We start from the raw sequence: 24469 nt of genomic DNA, 5'->3' as shown, positions 1-24469 counted from the left end.
AAGGGAAATGCACAGTTTCTTTGTAATAGCTGGTGTTTGATGTAAACTGCACAGTGCAGTATGACATATATATATCCTGTTTTATGAGAAGTTATGTGAAATGTGTGATTCTGTCATATGCAGAAATGAATCTTACTTAGAAGTGTCAGCACCATTGGGTGGGTCTCCTAAAGTTCTTGTGGGTTTGACTTCATATTTTCCTTCGTATCCTCCCACTGAGCTTCTGCCAAGCCTACCATGCTTCATTTCATGCTTTCCCTTTGTACCTACTAATTAAGGATTTCCAATGTGTGTGTGTATTATACAATCAAATATGATCTCACAGGCAGCTTTAAAGAAGTAAATGATTGCAAATGGCAGATGAATTTTTTTTCTTTTGAAGCATATAGGGTGTCATACATGAAATGCAAAATATTTCTCCAATAATATTTGTGTCAGAACACAACTATTTTATTCCCCACTGCTGAGATCTTCAAACATTTTGGTTCTGCCAGATAGCCTCTAACTGCTTTCTTGTTTCTATGCTCCAGCTTGGCATTGATAACTCTGGTGCCCACTGGCTTCTTAAAAAGAATATACTAACATAACTAGGCAACAGAAAAGTAGGCATGCTGTAAATCATCAATGCTAGTGCCAATATTCCAGAGCAGCTTGATTCCATGCCATGTAATCAGAGAAATTATACTAAAAATTATATCTGAGAAATATAACAAATTATATCTGAGAAATCTGTAAGAAATAAAAATGTAATCAGACCAAAATGATCCTGTTAACTGAGTCTGACATCTAGGAAAATATGTGCTCTATCAGGTGGAGTCATGACCATATTGAGTTGCTATTAACTGTTTCCTTTTATCCTGCAGTTCTCTCTAAAATTGTGTTTTGCAACATTTGACAGGAAGGCAAACTGGTATACTAATTTTCCAGAAGAGGAAAGTGAAGGAGCAATATTTCAATAGTTTCAATCTTTACACATAGATATTACTCTACGATTCAACCTGATGTCAGACTTACCATATTTCAGTAAGGAGCCTAAAACCACGTTTCTGCCTTTCATTAGACATTAAAGGTCAAGTGGCTTTTGTTGCAAAAGTAGACCTGTTAAAAACATACCTGCACTGCCACTTGAGATTTCTTAAAATAATGAAACTGAAGAAATTCAATGTGAGTAAATTCAGCTGTTATGTCTCATTTAGAGTTTTGTTGTTTTTCTGTGGTCTTAGTCTTAAAATAGTCAATTTCTTCTTTAAAATTAAATTTATACTTCATTTAACCCTTGGTTTTGAGATACAGTTCAATATTTTTCTTAATACTCCAGCAGAGGAATATTAATTAATGTAGTAGTCTACTCTTATGAGATTCTTGTAAGTAGTTACTTGCTTTGTCCTTTGGAAGCATTTCAGTTAAATTTGATAAAATTGACTTTTACAGAGTTGATATTATATGTAATATCTAGGGGTTTTTCTGTTTTATTTTAATCATCTTAAATAATTCTATTCTTAGTGATATTAATTACACTAGAAATAGTGTTTGTCTATGATTTGTGTCTAACATGCTCCTGTACAAGATTGTTCTTTACCGTTCATCATTTTCAGGGTTTCAACAAATAGTTCTTTTACCCTCTTCCTCCCCTGTAAATAAGCAAAGAAACGCCACAGCCAGAGAAATTAATTTATGCCCATGTTTTATTTAGTTCATTGCATCTAAATATTCTGGTTTTCATTCAAGGCTTTTAACTTCCCTAGAAACTGTTTAATACTGCAAGAGTTCTGTGAGCAACCTTGTTTTATGTCTTTCCCATTTTTGAATTGTAGTTTAGTGAAGATAGGGTGAAGATGTAATGCACACACTTTTCATCAGAAATGTAGCTGAGTATTGCAGTGGGGAAGTATTTGTTGTATATCCTTTTGCCCTTTGCCTGCCTACTTGTAAGTATTTATTCTTTATTGACTGACTTGTTATTGCAAGCTGTTACATCTTTTTCCATTCTGAACAGATGGCTATGACATCTTGATGGATCCTGATAAAGATGCAATGAATTATGCTTACATGATCCCTAATACCTTAGTTCTGTAGCAAAGACCAAATAATTTGTCTTTAGTTTCATTTGAAAGTTTTTGCTGTTTCTTTGTTCCCATTTGATAATATGTGGAAATACATAATAGCCCGAACAGGCTGACAGTCCTCATAAGCATGAAGACTCACAATTCACGCTAGTTGGTATCCTGAAATTCTTCAGACTACCCTCACTTGAATGAGAGCTTTCCCTGAGCCAAGAGGACTCTTTGCTTCTATTGATTTCAGTGGAAGGGTTGACAGCTCTTGTCTAACAGACCACTCAGTAAAAATGGAAAGAAAATGGAATGACAAAGTCTTTTACTGTGAAAATGAAGTTTCTGCAAAACAGATACATGGGCAGATATGTGGACAGATGCCTTTCTCATCAGAATATATTGTCTGAACAGTTATTCCCAAGAGTTTGCTTTTGTCAACAGTCTTAATGTTCCTTCCTGAGAGCAGATCAACTTGGAATCTTAATACTTCTCTTCTGGAGAGTTGTTTCCAATTTTTTTGTGGGTTAAACCCGCAGCCTCTGGCATGAGGGCTGCTGAAACCTCCTCAGAGCCCTCATACCAGGACCAAAATCTGGTTACAGGGTGGTGTTCTGAGGAGACACTGTGGTTCTTCATTCAGACAGAGATGATGTCAATTTCATGCTATTGTTTGACAGATTTTCCCAGACCTAACTGAAGAGCAATGTAAATTTTTCCTGTAGGTTTCATGCATTAAACTTTATGAAGATCTTCTTGCTCTGAGAAATAACCCTTTTACAGGAAACAAACCAAAAAACAGAAGATGCCAGACTCGAGACTGGAAGTGCCCTTTCCAGACTGAGCAGTCTTGAAATTTGTATGGGGAAAAAAAAAAAGAAAAAAACACTAAAATAAGTACTTTAAAAATGTCTGATAATTATAAATTTTGATCACTAATACATGCTGCAGTAGGATTTTTTGGTGTTAGATGCATTTAAAAACCAGTATGGTCATGTAAATAGACAACTGTGTTTGATCACTTTTAAAAACAAAGTAAGTTCTATGTTTATCCCCTTGCATGCTCCTACCTACTCAGTGTAGTCCTTGAATAATTCCAATCCATACTATTTAATTTTAAAATAGCATTCAGCCAAATAATTTCTTTGTTGGTAGTTGAAGACCCAGCGCCACACCTGGATGCCACACACCTACCCTACATGTTCCTTTAAAATTAAAGTTTCTTTAAAATTAACATTTGGTGTTTAGGATGCTGTAAATAGAATTTGTGTATGTAACAGCATAGAATAAATGCTTAAAATCTCTAAATTGGTGAGTGATAGAATAGCATGCACAATATCTGCCAGGGTCTTGATTGATATGCAGGCTTCTACCTCCTATAGGCATAAAACTGAGTCCTTAAATCACTTTTGTCTTTTCTCACCTTAAAAGTAAAGCACCTTAAAACAGCAACCAAAAGCCTTATTCTGTTTTTGCTCACTGTATTTTGAATAATTACTGGGTTTGAGAGTTTAGCCCATTATCAATACTACAGAAACCTTTCTATTTCTTGATCATGTCAGATCTTGTTGGTCTAGTTCAGAGTTTGGGAGATACCACTGTCACCCTGCTGACTTGCCCAAGTTCAGTGGGACAGTTGTAATTTGCACATTTCAGCAGAGGAGCCTATTGAACCAAATTTTTTTGCTTAATATGAAAGCTGAGAGAGTTCACTGGGTCAGAGAACAGACTGAAATCAAACCTTCAATGAGAACATTCCTAAACACACAAATTCATGATGTGGATTGAACATGAATTTTACCAAAAATTTCAGCTATGTGAATTTGCTATAAATGATGATGGGTTTGTTGCAAATTTCTCTTTGTGTGAGTTGGGCATATTTGTGTTTTAGTATTCAAGCCAAGTTACACAATCTAACAGGAAAGGTATCATTAAAATTAGGTTGATACAAACTTTATCTCTTTTTTTATGCAATCCTGTCAACTGGGGTTTCATGAATGTGACTGAAAGAAAATTTTATGCTTTTTCCAATGATCTGAATTATTTTTATGGTAATGACTATTCCAGGTCACATTGTAATGACTTGATGACATGTGTTTCCTGGTTCTCATCCTGCAGGATATGATAGTTCTTCCTTAGATAAGAATTTTCAAATATTTATTTTGTAACATTATGCCATGGTAATTAAGAAAGAGAGGAGGAATTTTTTGGCTCTTCGAGTGAAATAGTTTTCTCTACAAGTTTTAGCTAGCTATTCCACTGTCCTGCCAAAACTTTGTCCTTATCATTGCTTTCTTCTCGTAATTCTGTTTTTGTTTATATAATGTAGGTATTGCTGTACATAGATTTCAATTTCAAAGCTAAAGAAAAACAAATCCAATAACATCTTGGTTTAAAATAACATAAAGCTTATTTGTTAGAATTAAGCGCAGGAGAAACAGCATGCCAATAATGTTAATGCACCATGGCACTCAAAGGTCATTTGAAAGAAGGTGAGGCTATTTTATGAAATTACAGATTATTTAAGGAAGTGTAAACATCATGATTGAGGATACCACATCAACCATGATAAAGAAATAAGCTTCACTACTGAGCAGAATGAAAACACAACTACTCCATCAAGCTTTCAACATCTCTTGCAGTCTTTTACTGTTATTTACATTGTTGTCTTCCCTTATTTTCTCCATAAATGTCGCTGCCATTACCCATAGGCTGCAACGTTATTCTGTAGCTGATGTATGCTCATATTATATTGAAATACAACTTCAGTGGTCCTTTCTAAGTTTCATTCCTTTTATACTATTTTCAGAATGGGTTTGTTTGCTACTTCATATGTTTCTGTATTTTGTTTAAATGAACAGCATAATCCAGAAAATTTCCCCTTCCTAAGTGTTCTGGGGATCTATTTTTGTGTGCTTTTTTTGGCTGTACACATTTGATGCCTTTTCAAGCTAGTGCTGGAAAATTATTATCAGGTTACCTTTAATCTTGGTTGTTGCATTTCTGCCAGGCAGTAGCAATAATCACTGTAATAGTTTTGTTTTCCAAACTTAGTTTACTGTTTTTATTTGTACTCTCAAAGGCAGCACATGGCCAGAAGAGTTACATACTTTACATTGCAGTGTTATGTATGAGTAAGGGCATGTCATTGTTTATCTTAGGCTTGATCGTGAATTTTTTCTAGGCTTTGTGCACTTAATACAAGCTTTTTCTGCAACAAAAGCAATTCTAGGGGGTCAATTCAGGCTGCATGTTAAAATTAGTGCTTGAGATGGGATGAATGTACTATAAAATTCTGCTCACAAATCTGCCTGTTTTTCTACAAGGCAAGCACGAAACATGAACATTACACTCTCAGGTCATCACCACAGAAAAAGTATATTTTCCTGATTTCTCTTGCTCTTTTGGGTCACACAACAGTAAATAGTGCACTGTATCTTTCTTTGATTTTCATATACAGAAAGGGTGGAGCATTCCTGCATGCTTTGCCATTCAGACATTCCCAGTGGTTCTATTTTCAACTCGAAATTTTTGAATTAGTAACAGATGTCCTTTTTCTTTTGACTGAAATGGGGTAAAATTTTCTCTGTATTTTAAAGAAATATTTTTACACTTTTACTTATCATTGAACCCTGAGTCCTACTTTTTCTTACCAGCCTTCTCTGTAAGCAGTATCTTATATCACAGAAATCTTGCCGCAGTCAATAGGAACATATCCTGATATATGTATGATGAGGTGCACTAGAATATATTTGAAATTATTTTAAAATGCAGCTTATGGACCAGTAAGGGGTAACATCCCAGTATTGCACATCCCAGCCTATTTAGGCATATTTTGCCTATTTCTTGCCTTGGCTTCACTGACGTAAATAAGACTTGGTGATGCTAACCCTGAAAACAAGGTATTTCATGCTTATGAAATGAAAAAAATGTGTTAAAGAAATGTGTTGCAGAAACCTGAAGAAGGAGAAAAACCTTACACCAAAATTACAAAGCAGGTTGCCTGGAAAAGAACTGGTATATGTGCATATGTTACTGGTAATGCTGGTCCATTGGCATGAAACATAGAGAAAACTCTTGCACAGCAAAAATCCTAGGGAGTTTTACAGCTCTTGTTCAAAATGGATTTGGGGTTCTTGGATAGCTCTGAGGCAGGAAGGCAGACTTGTGGGTAGGACAAAAGAAAGACTCAAGAGGGGGAAAATCAAAAGATAATCAAATTCCAACTTAAGGAATATAATTTTCGAGGTTTAAGTTGCAACCTGGAGGTTGAATTAAAGGTGGTGTTATTTGGCATTCTTCACAAAGTTTGTGTTAGAGTCCTCCCCCTTTCTGCTTCTTCATTCCTGTAGTTTATTTAAGTGCGAGTCTCATCCTTTCTTCTTGCTTATTTATTGATGTAGATGTACAGGTGATAACACAGATGCTGGCATAAGCTCTCATTCTCCTTAAGCCTTTGAATGTTTTTGTTAATAAAAATACAGATGCAATATATCTTACTTGAATATGTAGATCATTTAGCAGTAAGTACTGAAAATAATACAAACTAATATTTTTCTGTAGTGATTTTAAAAGATTTGAAGGCCAAATAAGTCTTGACATTCTGGTGCACAAAAGGAAACAACTACCATGTTGTAAATGGAAAAAGGCACCAACCATTTGTGTATGTAGAATTCTTTCTTTACATGGGTATGGAAAAGTATTTGCTAATACATTATTAAAGATGCCTGATTTTTTTCTTCCAAGAATATTGAAAATATTTGAGGCTTACTTAGGGCCCAGTGTGAAACAGATGAAAGAAATACAGAAGCAAACTTCATTGTGCTGTTGTGAAAATACCTCTGGCTCACGCTTAAGAATATTTCACATATTTTAAATTTTCAAAGTTCAGTTTTACTTATGAACATTTAAAATTATCTTGAGGAATTATACACCTCAAGCATTCAGACTTTAGAGAAGTGATGTGAAATATAAGTAATTTGTCAGATAATAGAACTCTTTGGTCAAAATGCTTTCCAATCAGTGGAAAACAGAACTTCATCTTCTCTTTGCTTTAAGACCTCTGGGCTGACTCGCTGCATTTATCTAAAAAGGATTTCAATAAGTGCAAAATCTCTCTTTTGATGACACTGAAGAAGTTCTTTTTTTTTTTTTTTTTTTTTTTACCTTGGGGCAGGAGGAAATATATCACTTGGATGTCAGGAAGCTTTTGAAGTTTTCAAGCGGGACCATGCTGACAGTATAACCATTGAGGACAACAAACAGCTTCTGAAGCAGAGGTGGGTGTCATAGGAAAATACAGCTGGGGGAAGAACATCTGAAAGTTCACTAGCAGTCTGGGCAGGAGCACATAATTTTACACCAGATATCCCAGGCTTTTACTGAGGACTCGTTACAGGCCCTTTACCTTTTCCTACTTAAGACATTTCATATTCACTGAGTGGTGATAGAAGAGAAGTCTGGATAGAAATGAAAATAGCATAAGGAATCTTAGTGCCTATTTCCACTGGTTTTATTCATCTTCACAGCCGTGCTGAAGCAACGTGGCAATGACATTCATGATCAAGAATTATCTAGGGGAAGTAAAATCCATGGGACTGAATCAATTACTGCAATTTCCATTGTCAAAAATGCTTTCCTGACTTCAGCACTGAATTGGATAGTAAGCTAGGAGATGTTTAACATATGCATGTCTGGTGTCCCTAACCTGTTTGCCAAGTGATTTTAGCTTCTTTCTGCCAGTTTTGCATTCGCAAACAGAAATAATACTTTTGTCCTCCACATTTGTTTTTAATGTTGGCAAAAGCCTTCATGCATCTGGTGAAAATAGTGATAATGGCAAAACATTGAAAACATGGATTTTCATACAGATTTTAAACCTCACACATTAAACCACCAACATTTGTCTATGTTGGTTGGATGACAGTACTGCTTCAGTGTCAGCTTTTCAAGTGTTAACCCTCTTAGTACTGCAAAAGAAATGCACGGCTTTGAGATGTCAGATGCCAAAAGCAAATCTATCAATCTATATTTATAACTAATATTTCCTCTAAAGGTTGCTTGGGGATTTGTTCTGTTTGGTTCAGGGAGGTGTTTGTGTTATTATGGGGTGTTGTGGTTTGGTTTGGTTTTTGTGGAGTTTTTTTGTCCTGAGGTTTTCTCCTTCTCTAGGTTTCTTCTGGTTTCTTCTGTTTTCTTTAACACAGTTTTCTACTTTACAGGCATGGAATACATTTTTTTAGGCTCACCAAGTCTTATACTCATTTATTTCAGTAAAATTGAGGCAAGAAATTATCTCCACATCTTTGTGACTTACTCAAGTTCTTGCTATTTATCACTTTTTTTGAACTGATTTACTTTTTACCTGGATCTATACCTCGGCCACAGGAACGCAAATTGCTAAGGTATTGGACATATGTAAGCATTTATCCATGTAAATTGGATATCTAGTAATGCCTTTCTTCTGATCAATTTATCAGATCATGCCACAGCACTACCTCATCACTGCATAAATGATTACACTGCAGTCATTTCTGGTGCTGCTATTCAATAGAACACTTAATAATTACAGCACGATAATGAGAGCAATGCAGTTCTGAACCATGCTCTGCCCTTCCTCTAGTTAATCACAATTCTTCCATATTTTTTCTGTATGTTATTACTATGAGGCAAACCAGTATTTCCTTGTGGTTTCAGAATATATAATAGAGATGAGCAGAATCTACTAAGTTTGATGACAGATTTGCTTTCTTTAAAGGACAAAGATTCATTCTAATGCCTTGTGAAACCCCTCTCTAATAGACATCAGCTGATTCCTGAAATCAGTGCTAATGTGAATTTTGATACTTTGAAATAGGCAGTTTCCCCTGCCATTTGCAGTCATTTTTAGCAAAGATGCTTAGCTCCAAGTTTACCGAGTTCATTAGAATGGATTTGTATCAAATCCAGTCTGTAATTTGGAATGCAACCTCTCAACTACTAGTTACACAAAAGCTCTTTTACCCAGCCAGTGTTCAAATTGCACAGGAAGAGTGTGGGCACCACATGTTTAAAGGTTACCATAGCTGCCCTTTATATGTAGGCTTCTCTTGTTAATAATTTTGTTTATAGTTGCATAACCACTTCTGTCATACCACAAACAGTGTTTGGTTCACAAATTACTTATTTTTAGCTGTCTTGTTTTTTCCTTTGGGTATTTTGGGTAGATTTTCTTGGTTTGCTAATTATCATAGAGTCAGAGAATAGGCTGAGTTGGAAGGAATCTTTAACAGTCATCTAGTCAAACCCTGCTGCAATAAGCAGGTTTTGAAACCTGCTTCAACTACATCAGGTTGCTCAGAGCAAAGTGAAGATTGACTTTGAATGTTTCCAGGGATGGAGCATCCACCACTTCTCTGGGCAATCTGTTCCAGTGTTTTAGCACTCGCATTGTAAAAGAGCTCTCTCTTAGACCTAGTCTAAATCTACCCTAAAGCACTACATCTTGTCCTATCACAACAGCCCCTGCTAAAACATGTCCCCATTTTTCTCATAATCTCCCTTTAAATATTGAAATGCTCTAGTAAGGTCATCCTGGAGCCTTCTCTTCTCTAGGCTGAACAACTCCAGTTCTCTCAGTCTGTCTTCCTAGGAGAGGTGTTCCAGCCCTCTGGTGATTTTTGGGGCCCTGCTCTGGACACAGTTCAACAGATCTGTCTTTCCCGTGCTCCAGCACTGGACACAGTGGTGTTGAATACATTGAGTGCTGGTAGCTTGGTGTGCAGCTGCACTTTGAGCTCTGGTTGGCAGGAGCCTGAGGCAAGAGGCCTTGAACTGACACTGACCCTTCGAATAACAAAGGACATAGGGACCTGGTGGTTCCAGCCAGGTGGACAGACACTTCGAGACACTGTAGTAGCCCATGCCTCAGGATGAAGAGCAGAGGCTTTCGTGCTTTTAGACTGTGAGGGTATAAAAATCCAGGATTTCCTTTGTTCAGGGTCCCTTCTCAGAGGCGCCAGCTTAAGCTGTTATCCTGCTGTTACACCATGATTAAATTATTTTAAGGACTCAGACATCTGAGTGTTTGCTATGGGAAACTCAGGGTTGAACCTGTAAGGAAACGTTGTCTGTGTGTGATAAGTGCAGGGAGTCAAGTAGTTCACTTGTTGGCTCACTAACTGCAAAGGTCCTTTGGTCCTAGCTCAGGTGATGAGAGTGTAACTCGTTTTGGCTAAGGACGGGGTTAATTTTTTGTAGTAGCCATGGGGCAGGACCTGGAGCCATGTGGGTGTAACCAAAACCCTATCTTATTCAATACCATGCGATGTCATGGCCAGGAGCAGAAAAACAGGATAACCTAACCCTAACCTAACCCTACCCCTCTCTCATTTCAGAAAAGAGCATTCCTTTTCTCTTGGGGGAAGAGAGAATGGTGGGGTAACACTGGTACCAGCTGAAGGGAGCACTTTGGGTGGCATGGCTGTGGTTGGGTTAAGCTCCAAACTTTCTCTTTTGCACATTTTTGTTATGAATATTGTTGTTGTTATTATTTATTTTCTTATTTCATTGCTGTTTCCAGTAAATTGTTCTTATCTCAAATTATAATCTTTGCCTTTCATGCTTCCAATTGGAGGGGGATCAAGTATGTTTTTTGTAGTTTTTTGTAGTGGTACTCCTAAATCAGAAAATACTATTCCTAAACCATTCTGGCCCAATCCCTACACAGGCAGCACCACTGTACTCTTCCTAGGTTATCCGTCTATGCTTCTGCTACTGCCTGTGCATTTCCTGCTTGCATTTTAGATTGATTTGCAGATCTCAACTCAGTCATGCTAGTCTCTTGCCTTCCTTGCTTGATTTCTTGCTCCTGGGGGTTTTGAGTTTTTGCACTTCATGGAAAACATTCTAAAAGACCTACTAGCTTTGTTCTATACCTTTGTCCCTGAAGGCAGTTTTCCAGGGGATCTTATTGACTAACTCATTGAAGAGCTAGAAGTTTGCTTTCCTAAAACTCTAACTTTACTCTTCCCCTGACACATATCCCTCTGAATTGTGAACTCTACCAACACATGACCACAGCAGTCCAGGCTGCCTCCAATCTTGATGTCTCCAATTAGCTCATTACTTTGATGACCAATAGGTCCAGTATTGTGTCCCTCTGGTAAGGCTGTCTATTACCTTGCTTTAGAAGTTATCCTCCATGCAGTCCAGGAGTCTCTTTGATTGCCTACTGCTTGCCATGCTACTTTTTCAGCAAATGCTGACTTGTTTGAAGTCCTCCAGGTGGACAAAAGCCAGTAAGCACAGTGCCTCCATCAGCTGGAGCACGAAGGCCTCATAAATAGGCTCCCCTTGATCAGGCATCCTGTAGTAGATGCCAGCCACTCAGCTCCCTTTGTTGCCTCAGTCTCTGATTCCTACCCATCAGCTATCAGTCTGCTCAGATAACTGTTGTTCAGAGGCAGCTCTTTGCACTCAGTCCACCTCTTGGTTTAGAGAGCACCCCTTCTCCTCACTTGTCTCTTCAGACAATCTGTAGCCATTGGTAGACAAACTCAAGTTATGGGATTCACCCTACCAAGTTTCAGTAATGGCAACTAGATCACAGTTTTCTAGCAGTGTGGTGATTTCCAGCTTCTTCTGTCTGTTGCCCACGCAGCATGCATTGGTATAAAGGCACCTCAGCTGTTGGCTGCTCCATCTTCTTAGAAGAGCACACCTTTGAAGTATTTCCTTGGTGTTCCCCTGTTGGCTCCTATTTCCTCAGGAGCCCCTGGCACATCTCAGTAAGTGCATTATATCATTCTTATAGTAATTGAATGGTGAACTGTCAGTGAGCCTTGGAAGTTTCACTGTGAAGGTCACAACTGTTGCTTGGGCTGTGAAATTATTCATATAGGTGTGACCATACATAGCCATACATATAAAATATAGTTGTATTTTTTCTGTAACTACTGGTGTAAAAATGATCAAAGGCAGTCAACTAATTAAATCAAATACTGAAAAGCATTCGTTTTATTAAAAATATAAAAGAAAAAATCTGATTTTGAATAAAGCTTTTCACCTACTTCGTCAGAGCTCTTCACAAGTGCAGTAGCTTTTACTGTAACTCAGTAATGTCTCTGAATTTAAAAAGTGGGAAAACTGATATAGTCAAAGATAATTCAAGTGAAACAAACCTGATTCAATTTGCCTTCAATTCAAGTTGCCTACGGGAAGTGCCTTTGTAAGATGGAAAATGTGATCTTCTACAGCTTTATAGCAATTCTTTTTCATTTTTCTTCCATACATTAATAACAGCTTCCCTGCTTAAAAGAAACCACCCTGTGTTGATACTCGGACAGAATCAGATTTCTGCAATTTGAACTTTCTATACATGCCTTCCAGAGAACTTAATAATATCCTATTTCTTAATGCAATCATGTTCTCTTAGGATTGTTTCTCTGAAGAGGAGAAAAATGCATCCCATTTTCTGGTGAAATATGCTACCAAGCAATCTTTACAGTTGTGCCACTCCAATGTAATGCATATTGCACAAAGCTTCTAAATCTTTTCTTAGACAATATTTCCAGTAGTAAAATTCTACTGAGCTTACTAGTTGCAAATTTAGTTTCCTTTTTGTTGTTCTCCATTTTTTTTTTTCCCATATTCTTCTTTCCTTACTTTCTGTTTTTTAGCTGGTTAACAGTTAACTTGTTTTTTCAGTACCTATGGGCAAGTTTCCTGGAAAGGATGAGTTTCACTTGGGTCACTTGTTGCTGTAATTTCTAATAATTAAAAACAAGTGAATACTCATTTAATTCACTGAATGTCTCTCTCATTAGACAGCCTATGAGTTTGTCTTAGTTTACATAATGAGTTAGAGATTTGTTTTCCAAGATGTTTATATTTTAATTACTGGCATGTGCATTCAAAGAGTGAAATCTTTGCCAAAAATGCTTTTTCCACTAAAATTAGTGGCTAAATTCGCTCTGGGGTTTCATTGTGGAGTATTTATCTTGTAGGTAATAGAAGCCATGATTTGGCAATTTCAGCCTTTTCATTTGAGTGGTTTCCATGTAAGATATACATGAAGTTTTTTCAGCTAACAATATAATTGTTCAGTCATCACTATGCATAGCACTATCACCTTAATGCTAGATAATATCACCCTTTTTTTATTAAAGAAGTATTGAAACTAGCTTTGTCCCATTCAATATTAGAGTCAAGTTTTGTGTATTTACCTGACTTCTTTTGTTTGACTAGGAATCATAGTCGCAGATGGAATCTGTTGAAATGTCATAAATTCATGCCAAATTTCAGTTTATGTTATTGTGCTGGCTTATAAACTATGGTGTTTGAACAACAGATGCACAACCTATTCAACTATTGGCAGTAACCTATGAATAAAGGCTGGGTAAATATCTGGCTTCAACTTTTCCAGATAAATCTCTCTATGAACATGAATCAGAGTCAACAGCCAACATGAGATTTGTCTCAGCAATGAATAAACAATAAGTAAATTATGAACTTACTATGGGACCTGAGGGAAAGAAGGAGAGAGGTACTTCAGGGCTTCTTTCCTTTTATATTTATGCAATCCTTAATGCTTGCTCGGGGCTCTAAGTTAACCCCAGTAGAAAAAGCTTTTCTAAAGTCTAACAGAAGCTTCAATGGCATCCACCTTTTTTATATAATAAAGAGTAAGTGTCCAGGAACCCTCCAGCTTCAGCCATTTAGCCTTGTGGAACTCAGCCTTGAAAGCGTATGTTTGTGAGCAGATACTCATGTAGGCACTTGAAATTCTAACTTGTTCCAGTCTTATGAAGAAATGAACTAATTGAGAAGGGGCAATTTTTCACATCCCACCTTTGTAGGGAGAAGACATATTTGTTTACTCTGTTTTGGTATTTTTTGTGTTTGACAGAAGTACAGTTTGTGGATTTCTTCAGTTTCTTTGTCTAGATCAAGACTCTTCTAGATAGTCTCTCTTACACCACACAATCTCTCCTAATGGAAAATTGTTTCCAATTAGTTCTACTTACAAATGAAAAGCTAGTACTAAGTAATTCTGTATTTTATTGTGATAAGCTTCTGTAACTATTCGTTCTTTAGAATAATTCTGTATCATTATGCTTGCATTGACAGGTTTGATGAAGCTAAATGCCTTGGAGAGAAATTAAATGAAGTGAGAAATAAAATAAGTGAGTACATTTTAACTTCATTTTACCTTTAGCTGATGAAATCACAGCATTCAAATATATGGGAGGAGATTCTAGTTTCTAAAAGAAAAAAGTCAATGCATTGCTAAGACTTCCAATAAGGTAAACTGTAAGCTGATGATAGCAGTAATAATTTTATGTACAAGTTCTGATTATTTCAAATACTGTAATGTAAAAACCAGCTCCCTTCTTTATTTAACAAGATATCTGAAATTTATCAAAAAGAGACATTAAGGCATTAGCATGGGATTTTATTTTGGAATAAAAGGATCCAAAACCATAATTTGAAAATTTCCTATCTATGGATTAAGGATTGGACTAATCCATAGATTTATATGACTTCCGATAAAAGATTCTCTGCACTCGATAAAAAGATCTGCACTTTGTACAGATTAATTGGAGCAATTTTGAGGAGTGCCTCAGTTTGGTTGGGAGTTTCATCTTTTTTTCTTCTAAGACCCCAGTATATGATTGATATCCAATTTCAGATTCTTCAATGTCAAAAATCACCCATAGATACATTGAACCCCAAGGCAGGTCTTATTTGATCGTCCTAGCAGCTTTTGATATGTTCCTAGTTGATTTTGGAGTTCTGTTGCTACCAAACCTGGAGGCTACCCAGGATTTCTGTCAGATGTTAAACAGCTTTTTTCAGTCCCTAAAGTTCTTGGAGATCAGGTCCATGTCCTCCGTTTTGCACACATTCCGGTGAGCCATGTCTCTTCAACCTTTCAGATGCAGGCTGTGAGGGACCAGATTGAAAGGTAATCTGGTATCCAGAGCAAGTGGTGTAGATCTTGCTCTTATTTTCTAGCCTCCTCCTTTGGGTGGCACCAAAAACATGGACAATGGACAATGAAGTCATTGTAATCACTTCATGTCTTAGAATAGCAGTTGACTTCTGGGAAAGGGCAAATATCTCACAACACAGCTGCCAAGTGCTCTGTACTTACACCATAGCCATGATTATATTCTCTGTGGTCATGAATGATAATTATTGCTGGATTCCCCTCCCAGTCACCTTTGGGTACACCACAAGTCCCTCAGAGATATTATGCAGTATATCTAAATTATGTCAGGTATGCGGAAAGCCTCAGCCATGTTGGCAAAGTATTTTCAAACCACGGCACAACTGATGTTTGGAATAGATCCAGAAGCAAACACATCAGGTGCTGAGCCCTCCTACAGGAGTTTTCTGAACACTTGGTTATTTCTGTAAGACATGACACTGGAATTCACCTGACTTCTTTCAGTAGGTTAATTTGCCTCTGTCAGGCTGGCCAGAACATAAATGTCAGTACAGAACCTGTGCATAGATATTCATAGATTGACCCATGCAAGAAGAATTTCAGTATCTACCTCACAACTATGGGTTTCTGCAGTGTCCATATAAACTCAGTTTACTCCTGCCAAGTAGGCTTTTACAGTGGCAAATGTGGAAAAGCAAGTTAAACATACTGTGGAGGATTCTTTTTCCTCTGCTACCATCTTGCAATCCACGTTGTCCTGCATTCCTTTTGTCTCTTAGATTTGCTCATCTATGATATACCTAAGAAATTCCTTAGCCTAAATAAGGTGTAGCCAAAAGTCAGCCCTGACTGCCAAGCTTTTCTCATACAGAAGTTGAAATGAATTTTAGAGCAGGAACAGTGAACACCAGCAATAAGCAGCTACACACAAGCACATCTTTCTCAGTATCTGGAGTTGCAACTGGGCTGCTTGAAGAGAGAAGCCTATCAGCCACCCTAAATGCATCTTTTACCTGAGGGAGAACAAATGTTTGAAGGACATGGGAGACAGTAAAAGATGCAGCAGGACACAGGCCAGTCCTGAAGGTACCACTTGCAGTGTCATGCTAGGACAAGACTTGTGTGATCTCTAAGTCCCTTGAGATTTGAATCTCGCAGAAATAATGTAACAATGCAATGCAGACATCCTCTCTCAAGACTGTTTCCATTAATTGCTGCAAAATCTAGAAGAAACCCTAAGTTTGGACTGAGTTGCTGTGTGCTTGTCTATGGCAGCCGCCGTAGGTGTCCTGGATAGCGCTGTGCAGATGGGGCACAGCCTGTCTGGGCCCCCCGGCTAGCTCCCAGCTGCAGGCAACTTTAGCGAGCACTTGTGGAGTGATTTCAGCTCTAGTGAGTTCAGCTCTCAGTGATTTCAGCTCTGTGCTCGCGAAGTGCCTCGGCAGACACAGGGATGGAGAGAGGTGAAGGCTGTGTGGAGTTCTGCGGAGATGTCTTTATTGGCAGCTTCTGCAAGGGGTTCCAGTGACAGCTCTTCCACTGAACTGGGCAGAGGTGAGGGTTTAAGTAGGGTACTGAGGGATTGGAAATCATCCAGTGGCTGGGGTCGAGGAGAATACGACCTATAGCCTTACCGAGAGATAACAGAGGTCTGAGTACAGAAGAGGGGCAGCTCTGGTCCACTCATCATGACTCTGCATTTCTTATCTTAGGCTAGTGACCGCCATGGAGGCCTTGCAGGGCCTCTGACTGCTACACTTGTCCTCAGTTAAGTTAGGCAAAACTTCTGATAGCTATAGTGCAGTAGAGTATGCATTTAGCTGCAATTAAAAACATCTGTTTAAAACTTGCTTTTGGTTAAGTCTTTCAGTGTTAACATTGAAACACTGAAGTATATGTGGGAAATATGAGCGATATGACAACAGTATATGTAAACTAAAAAACCAAACTGATGCTTTGAACAAAGCAAGCAGCCATGTAACAAATCAGTAGTACTGCACTGAGCTTGACAATGCCTATATGCCTCCTGTAGGAAATTGTAATAGGTTGTAGACCAGATGAATGCTGGAAATGTCCTTTAAGAATCAAGCTAGAAATATCTCCAAATTTCTAAGAAAAATTGCACAAAGCACATTTTGGTCTTGTTTTGGTATATAAGTGTAGCTACAAGTGAAGCATTTTCAAATTAAAAATTAATTTCTTTACTCTCGTTTTATTTTGGTAGCAAATTGGGAAAATAGTATTTTCATTTAGTTTTTACTCTAGTTCTATTGTATAAGCAAGAAATTCTATCCATGTTGTATCCATTTATAGCTATCTATATCCTGATTGATGCAGATTATGCAGATGTAACTACTTTGTGGATGGTTTTTATACACTGATGTCTGAGGCTTAAAAGTGATCATACTGTAAATTCCTTTCTTCAGTTCTTGCTGTGTAATGCTCTGCAGCATGTGAAGATTAGCACTCTGGCTAATACAAATATTAGATTTTATTCATCTGTCCTTTCATCCTGTCCAGCTTTGTTTAGAACATATTTGTTAATGTATCTACCTGTAAGCACCTCCTAAGAAGTATTCAAATTTTGTATCCAGTTCAGCTTAGTCAATTCAATTACACTACCTTATACAGTTTAACAGCCTAAAACATTTTTTTCAGTTAAGTCTATTTCATCATAGAAGTCATACTCAAAGGACCATTAAAGGTGCTAAGTAAGTTTACTAACCTGCCAAATTTTTACTTAAAATGTGGTACAAGAAATAAGAGTCATCTGCGGCCTGCAACTAGATCTTTAATTTATTTTTATTGTTGTTTTGGTATCCTTAAGCATTCCTGGCTGCCTTGTTGTGCACAATCAAGAACAGATCCCATCAATATCAGTTTCCATTATTTCTAAGTTACTCTTAATAGTATAAAGCTATGTACCACAGAGGCCATAATAATCCATTTCATGCAGTCCGATTATATTTTGAGATAGTGAAAGCAGCATCTGGCTGTAACTTTTATGTCGTAAATACTTTGACTTTGGAAATATTAGCGTTTTGCAGTGAAAAGTACCCACAATACTCTAACCCCTTCTCAATTACACTAGCATTTCAAAAACATCAGGAAATTAGGGCTGTAAAAAGAAATTTGTGGTAGGATTTTCTTGGTAGACTTTTGTAAATGTTACTGCTTGTACAAAAAGATTAAGAAAAACCATGTCTAGATGTAAGGTGGATTTCAAGTGTGGAATAACTATAATATCAGAAATGAGACATTGTGACCAGCATGCCTCTTTGCTGCTATATCACTTAGTCCTGGATTCTGTCTCCTTTTATGTTTAATAGCAGTACAGGGATTTTTTTTTTTTTTTAATGAAAAATATGTCTTAGATTTGTCATTATGCTTACTTTTCACAATGACATACTAGAAGTAAGAGAATGAATTTTATTGAGGATGAAAATTGTCTTTTTCTGATACTTGGGAAAAAAAAGAAAAAAAACAGGGAAGTGTTTCTAAGGGTCATTTTAGTGACACTTTGCTGCATTATGACACTAAACTCTGTATAGACACAAGTAAAGGAGCTGAGGGCTTTGGTGCAAGCAATTTTTTTTGCAAGTCACTGCATAAATACACCATAAAAAGCAGAGAAATTGTATAGATTCTGAACATGTAGACATGTCTGGATTTGTTTGAGTGAGCTATTCAGAATTGTTTACATATGGCTGGAGAATGTACCCAATGACTGGGCTTTAAAAGAGAAATACAAAAAACCAACATGAGTGAAACTGGAAAAAAATAACTGAGAGAACAGGAAATAATGAGAACTCTGTAACCAGCGTAGGAGAAGTGAAAAGTGGGCCAGCACTGACACAAAGTACATTTTTGCCTTTCTAGATCAACATTAAGAACTTTAAAAGTGTATATTTTGCTAGCTAAAAAAAAAAAAAAAAAAGTTTCTTTTCTTGGGAAAAAAAGCGCTGTGTGACTACATGTGCTTTTGTATTGTATCATTTTCAGAGAGTTAGGTTCTCTAACAAGAACTGTAGATCCTTTTGGTATTACTGAAGAAGACTGTGAAGGGAATTTGATGCTGAAGCTGAAGATTTTATTTCAGAATAGTGAAGAAAATTTTTCATTGCAAAAAATTTGAGTGATTGTGCCTAGCACAGTATGGTGAGTCAACCTCAGCTGACTATCCAGCAGCTCTCTCACAACCCTTCCTCAAAAGAATAGGGGAGAGAAGTAAGAAGAAAAAGGTTGTGGGTTGAGATAAAGATGAGGACATGGCTTAACTACCAAGTGAAACAGACTGAAATCAGAGAAAATTAGTTTAATTTATTGTCAATTAAAATAGAGCTGCATGGTGAGAAGCACAGACAAAACCTCTGAAATAAAAACTTCTCCCCTTATCAGGGCTAGCAGGAGGTTTTTTTTTCCTAGGATGCTGCTGTCAACAAGGTGGTTTTACACTATTACTGCAAATGTTCTGTGTCAAAGTACTCTGACAGTAAGGACTACTCTACATCTGAACAAACTGTAAAGTATTAAATAATAAAAAAGACCCAAAGACCCAACTGCTACTACATTAATCAAAGAGTGAGTTGGGCAACTACAACTTCTATTTTCAATATGTATTAAACTGATACATTCATTCAGAATTTTACCACCACAAAAAGTTTCCTATGTGCAAGAACGTGCTGTATGTTAGAAGCCTTTAAGAGTAGTAAAGATTTCCAGTTCACTCCTATAAATGTCTGACTGTTTTGGGTTATTTTTACCACTATTAGATTTAGTTCTTTCCTAAAGGGAAAAAAATATACTAAATGGTATTTAATGCCCAGAGGGAAGCAGCTGTTGTTTTTAGTCTGTCCAGAAATCAGCTAACATTATGATTGAAGCTGGAAGAGGAAGGGCAAACTCATGTGGGAGTAATAACTGTGTGAGGAAACAGGCACTCTTGGAATGAAAAAGGGTAGGTGGGTGGATTATGTGCACATGATGTTGATGGTGCATCTATACCCACAGGAATGCTGAGCTGTTTCACTGCTCTGCTTCATTTCAGGTTTTAATTTTTGTGCACAAGATCATAGAATACCAAAGTAAATTATAATCTTTAGTGACAGCAGTTCTAGTACTGCAAAGCAAGGTTATTAAAGAGTCCTTATTTAATTTACTTGCAAATTATTCAAATACTGTTCATATGTATCACAGTTAATGGCATGTTAAGCTGAGATGGTGAGGATGGAGGAGAGCGAGGACAAGACATGTCAGTGCTCAGAGATAATATTGATTCTGATTTGTTGGGGAAGATGAAATAGGAAAGCCTATCATAGGAATATGATTGCCTGGCAAAAGATTTAGGAAATACAGATATTGAGATGAGAACAAGATTTGAGATACCAAACCTTAATTACTGAGCAACTAGAAAACAATAGTATAGCCAGATTGAAAGCAACCCCCCCTTTTCTGATTAAACAATGCCCTTTACCTACAGATAGACCCGAAGGTCAAATGGAATGTTCTGTCTCACCCTCCCAATGTATGGTTCGTCCCACACCTGTAAACCTCCCGTGAAGTATCAGGTATCTGTAACCCCATTGGCCCAAGTCCTGATCCAGCACACCTTGAAGCCCCCTGATAAGGTGTGCCCGAGGGACTGGAGGCTCTCTTGGAACTTCCTCTTGGAACCCTCACCTGGAACCCTCTCTCCCTCCCTCTCCCTGGGCCTGCCATAAGTTGTGGCTAGCAACTCCAAGCAGGTCCCTTCACCCTTTATAATAAACCACATTTCTAAGATCTGACTTCAGAGATCCCTCATCTCCATCCGTCCAAACAGTCCCGGAACCCAGCGTTCCCCGCACTGATTCACTAACTTGGATGTCACACTGTTATTTCTGTGAATGCACAGTAGATGTTAAACCTACTCCAAACCGAATTAATATATACCCAGAATTTTTATTTACCTTTTTTTCTTTGTGCAGGATTCTATGTATATATACATAAAAATCAATCTTGTTACTGTCACTCTTCCTCCCCATCTTGATGAGCCAAGCAGATCTACTTTAAACTCCAAAGTAAGATTATTTCATGCAAGGGTTTTCTTTACACCTACTCAGCTTTTTGAAGGGCACTGATAGCAGCATTTTTGCACAGAGAGAAAAATAAATAAGATAGATGAAGTTATGGTTTTTTAGGCAGAGATGGTCTGAGAGCACTCTGTGGTGTACATCTACATTGCTGTAACTTCACATGTGGGCAATAAATCACTTGGAAAAAGAAGGATCAGCTCGTTAAGAACTAGAATACCAAGGCTGATAGTAGGAATTCTACACATATTTTAAGCCATGATTATATGTGCTGAAAGAATTGAGGGAAGTCATGCACAAGCAAATAGCATTTTTAAAACTTTTGCTGAAGAAGTATCTGTACTTTGGAAGGATGGAATTTCTCTGTTAAAGAAAAGTTATGTGCTTTACATGGAACCTAGATGAAATTAAAAAGCTGTGATGATTTGCTAGATGCAGAGAAAACCCATCAAAATCTATGCTCTGCTTTCTTAAAACTTAATAGTATTGGTAGTATTATCTATTTATTTACAGTAATATAAATGTTCTAAGTAACAGACATTAACTTACTGGACATTGTTTCAGCCATGAATGAAGTGAGGCTACTATAAGAAAGTGCTTTGAAATGCATTCCATTCTTTAGTGTAATATTCTGAGATACTTATTCTTTTATGGAAATAAACATCGTGACTTCCTAGTTGCTGATTTAATTCAATGTTCTAGTGTAATTCCAAAAACTATCAAATAGTTATGAAAACTTATATGTGCTCAGCAAATTTTACTGGAAATGACTAGTGTAGAAGAAAAATGGTAAGATTTGGTTTTAAAAGGGATTGAGAAACTTCAAGAAGAAAGGTTACATTCCACAAAAAATATGGTTCAAATGAGATGCAAACAACTCCTAAATAAATTAATTCTGTATGCAGATTTAATGAGCAGATAAGTCAGTAATGTCTTTCCACAGCATTTCATTCTTCAGGTAGCTTGTATTCTCCACAGAGACCTTTAAAATCCATGCAACTTGAAATCTTGTAATCCTCACTAAGGAAAAATTGTAGCTGAGGTCAGTCTTCTCTACGCAATATCTATCTATCTCTACGCAATACTTGTGTATGGATTGAAAAGAAGATTCTGAAAAGATTTCCACATTTATCTTTATTGTTGTCTTAGTTGATCAAGGGCAACAAGCATTAGCTGTAGAGTCATAGAATTTTTGTATGGTTTGGATTGGAAGACACCTTAGGGGTCATCAGTTCCAACCCTCCTACCATGGGCAGGGTCATCTTCCACTTGAACAGTTTGCTCTGAGCCCTATCCCACCCAGTGCAAATGGGCACCTGGTGCAGCACATGCTGTGCAGCTCATTCAGCACATTCTCTATCAGGTGTACTGTGTGTGCCTTCTTCAAAGCCAGTTCGGTGTCAGGCTGCATGTACCATGATTTATGTGTTCAACATCCCTAGCTGGATTGCTCAGTACCTGAGAAATTCCAGATGAACAGCCAGATTAGTGATCTAGAAGTTGAGACAATAGTTTATTATGAGAAGTAGGAGATTTGACAAAAACACATCCATGTAGACTGGAAGCTCTCTGAGCAAAAAAGCCTGCCTGCCTGCTGCTTCGCCACTTCTGTCCTGAACTAGGATATATGGAAAATTAAAACTTCAATACACATAGTTTCCGCTGATTTCTTTTCTCCTGGAATGCTGGCTGTACGTTACAGATGTCCTCTCTCACTTAACAGAGAGCAGTCTTGGTATCAGGACACAAGTTGTATCAGAAAATAGTACACAAACATTATTTCTTCCATACTTCATGTCAGGTGTGTAACTGTGATTCTCAGGTGTATAACTATGTTGCTTACTCCTGAGTGATGTGGCTTATACCTAACATAACAAAGCACATTAGTCTGCAAAACCTGCAGCCATCTGTGAGAAAAACAGAAGAGAAAACAGGCCATGGGGACAAACAGTCCCCCAGATGTAATTTCCCAGCTGGGATGTTATTCAGTGTGGCCCAGTGCCTAGAAGCCCCAGTCTGTTTCTGATCTGCAGGTCAGTTTCAAAGCAGTTTTGTAATAAACGAGGCATGTTTATGTGTCTACCAAAAATAGTAGTAGCTGTTAAAGATGAAGCCATTCAGCATGACTGACACAGTCTTCAGAATCTTTCTCCTTAATTTCTTGGCCCAATTATTTGGCAACTTAATGCTGAAAAAAACAAGTTCCTACGTGTGTTTGTTTTGCATAAATATCTAAGTTTTGTGCCATTATGACAGCAGTCTTGGAATCTATTTTTTTTTTAATGTTACCCTTTGATTTTTAGAAGCAAGGAATTGAAAACACAGAAAACAGCTGAGTTTCTAAAGATATTATTTTCTTAACTACTTTGTCACCATCTGCAGTTTCTTCTTTGTTAGAAATGTAATTTACTTTGCTTTGTAGGATGCTACATCTTCTTTTTCTGTTTGGTTACAAATTCTTCAGTTTTGACATATTTCCTTCTTTCCATCATGAAAAATAGCTTACTTTCATCCTGATTCTGTCCAGGTTCTTTTTCTACCACTTCAGGCATGATTCCTATGGCCTAGTTAACCATGGATCTGTACAGTATAATCTAAAATGGCATGGTCTTTCACAGTGTGTTCTGGAAGATCTCTCTCAAGGTGCTGTAAGGCAGAATTGGTGTCATGACTTTCACACAGGCCTGGCAGGTAATTGGTTACTATCCTATTGGGGCAGACTGAATGCTGTGATGGACATTTTCACAACCTATTTTCTTGTCCTTTGAGCATCCAATTGGATCATAATATAAAGCAGAGAGATGGGATTGTATTTTTCTTTCTTGCTAGCACTTCAGTGAAAGGTTCATGTTAATGATTTTTTGTCTGTTTGCTTTTTCACTGTGTTCATAGTGAGAGTAATCAATTAACAACCTTGTTCGTAATCAACAGATCATATTTTGATTCATGTGAAATTTTTTTTAGAATCTCAAAAGTTTCTGCCAAGTGAGCAAGGCTAAAATTGTCTTGAAGTAGTGCCGTTGTTTGCTGTGTAATTCTAAAAAACCTATGACTAGGTAATTTATAATATAATAATACTTTTAGCTGAATTGAGTCCCCAGAAAGCTGATAGTAAGATGTGCAAATAAGAAAGAGAACCAGCCAAAACTATAAAGTCTATTATAAAAGCCTGTGAAGTGTTACTATCCCTTTCTGGAAACAGTAGAGAAAGTCTGTCTTTGTTATACTTACAGTAGGCATTGTACATGTTATAGGTCCTAACCCTGACCAGAGCAGGGAAAATCAGCATTTTCCAAGCTTGAAGATCAAGACATGAGGGAGGTGCCAAAAAGGAAGATGTGAGGGAGCAATGTTGGGGCAGCACCATGCTCCCCTTGGCATGCCTATTGGAGCTGCAGTGTCCCTGGAGCTCTGGG

At 37.4% G+C, this 24469-nt stretch overlaps 1 protein-coding gene across 5 annotated transcripts in view; it reads left to right on the top strand.

The window, feature by feature from the left end:
* KIF6 (kinesin family member 6) overlaps positions 1 to 24469 on the top strand; it is a 159418-nt gene that overhangs the window by 88708 nt on the left and 46241 nt on the right. For all 5 annotated transcript variants that reach the window (XR_008436374.1, XR_008436373.1, XM_053973890.1 and 2 more), the window contains exons 14-15: positions 7228 to 7330; positions 14160 to 14215. Coding sequence is in view for 3 of the 5 variants with exons in the window: in XM_053973890.1 (XP_053829865.1) it covers positions 7228 to 7330; positions 14160 to 14215 (159 nt within the window). In the remaining 2 variants the exon portion in view is untranslated. The remainder of the gene's footprint in view (positions 1 to 7227; positions 7331 to 14159; positions 14216 to 24469) is intronic.

This window comes from Vidua macroura, chromosome 3 (genome assembly GCF_024509145.1).
Source record: "Vidua macroura isolate BioBank_ID:100142 chromosome 3, ASM2450914v1, whole genome shotgun sequence".
In the NCBI taxonomy this organism is placed as follows: Eukaryota; Metazoa; Chordata; class Aves; order Passeriformes; family Viduidae; genus Vidua; species Vidua macroura.
This window is presented reverse-complemented; position numbering and strand designations above follow the sequence as displayed.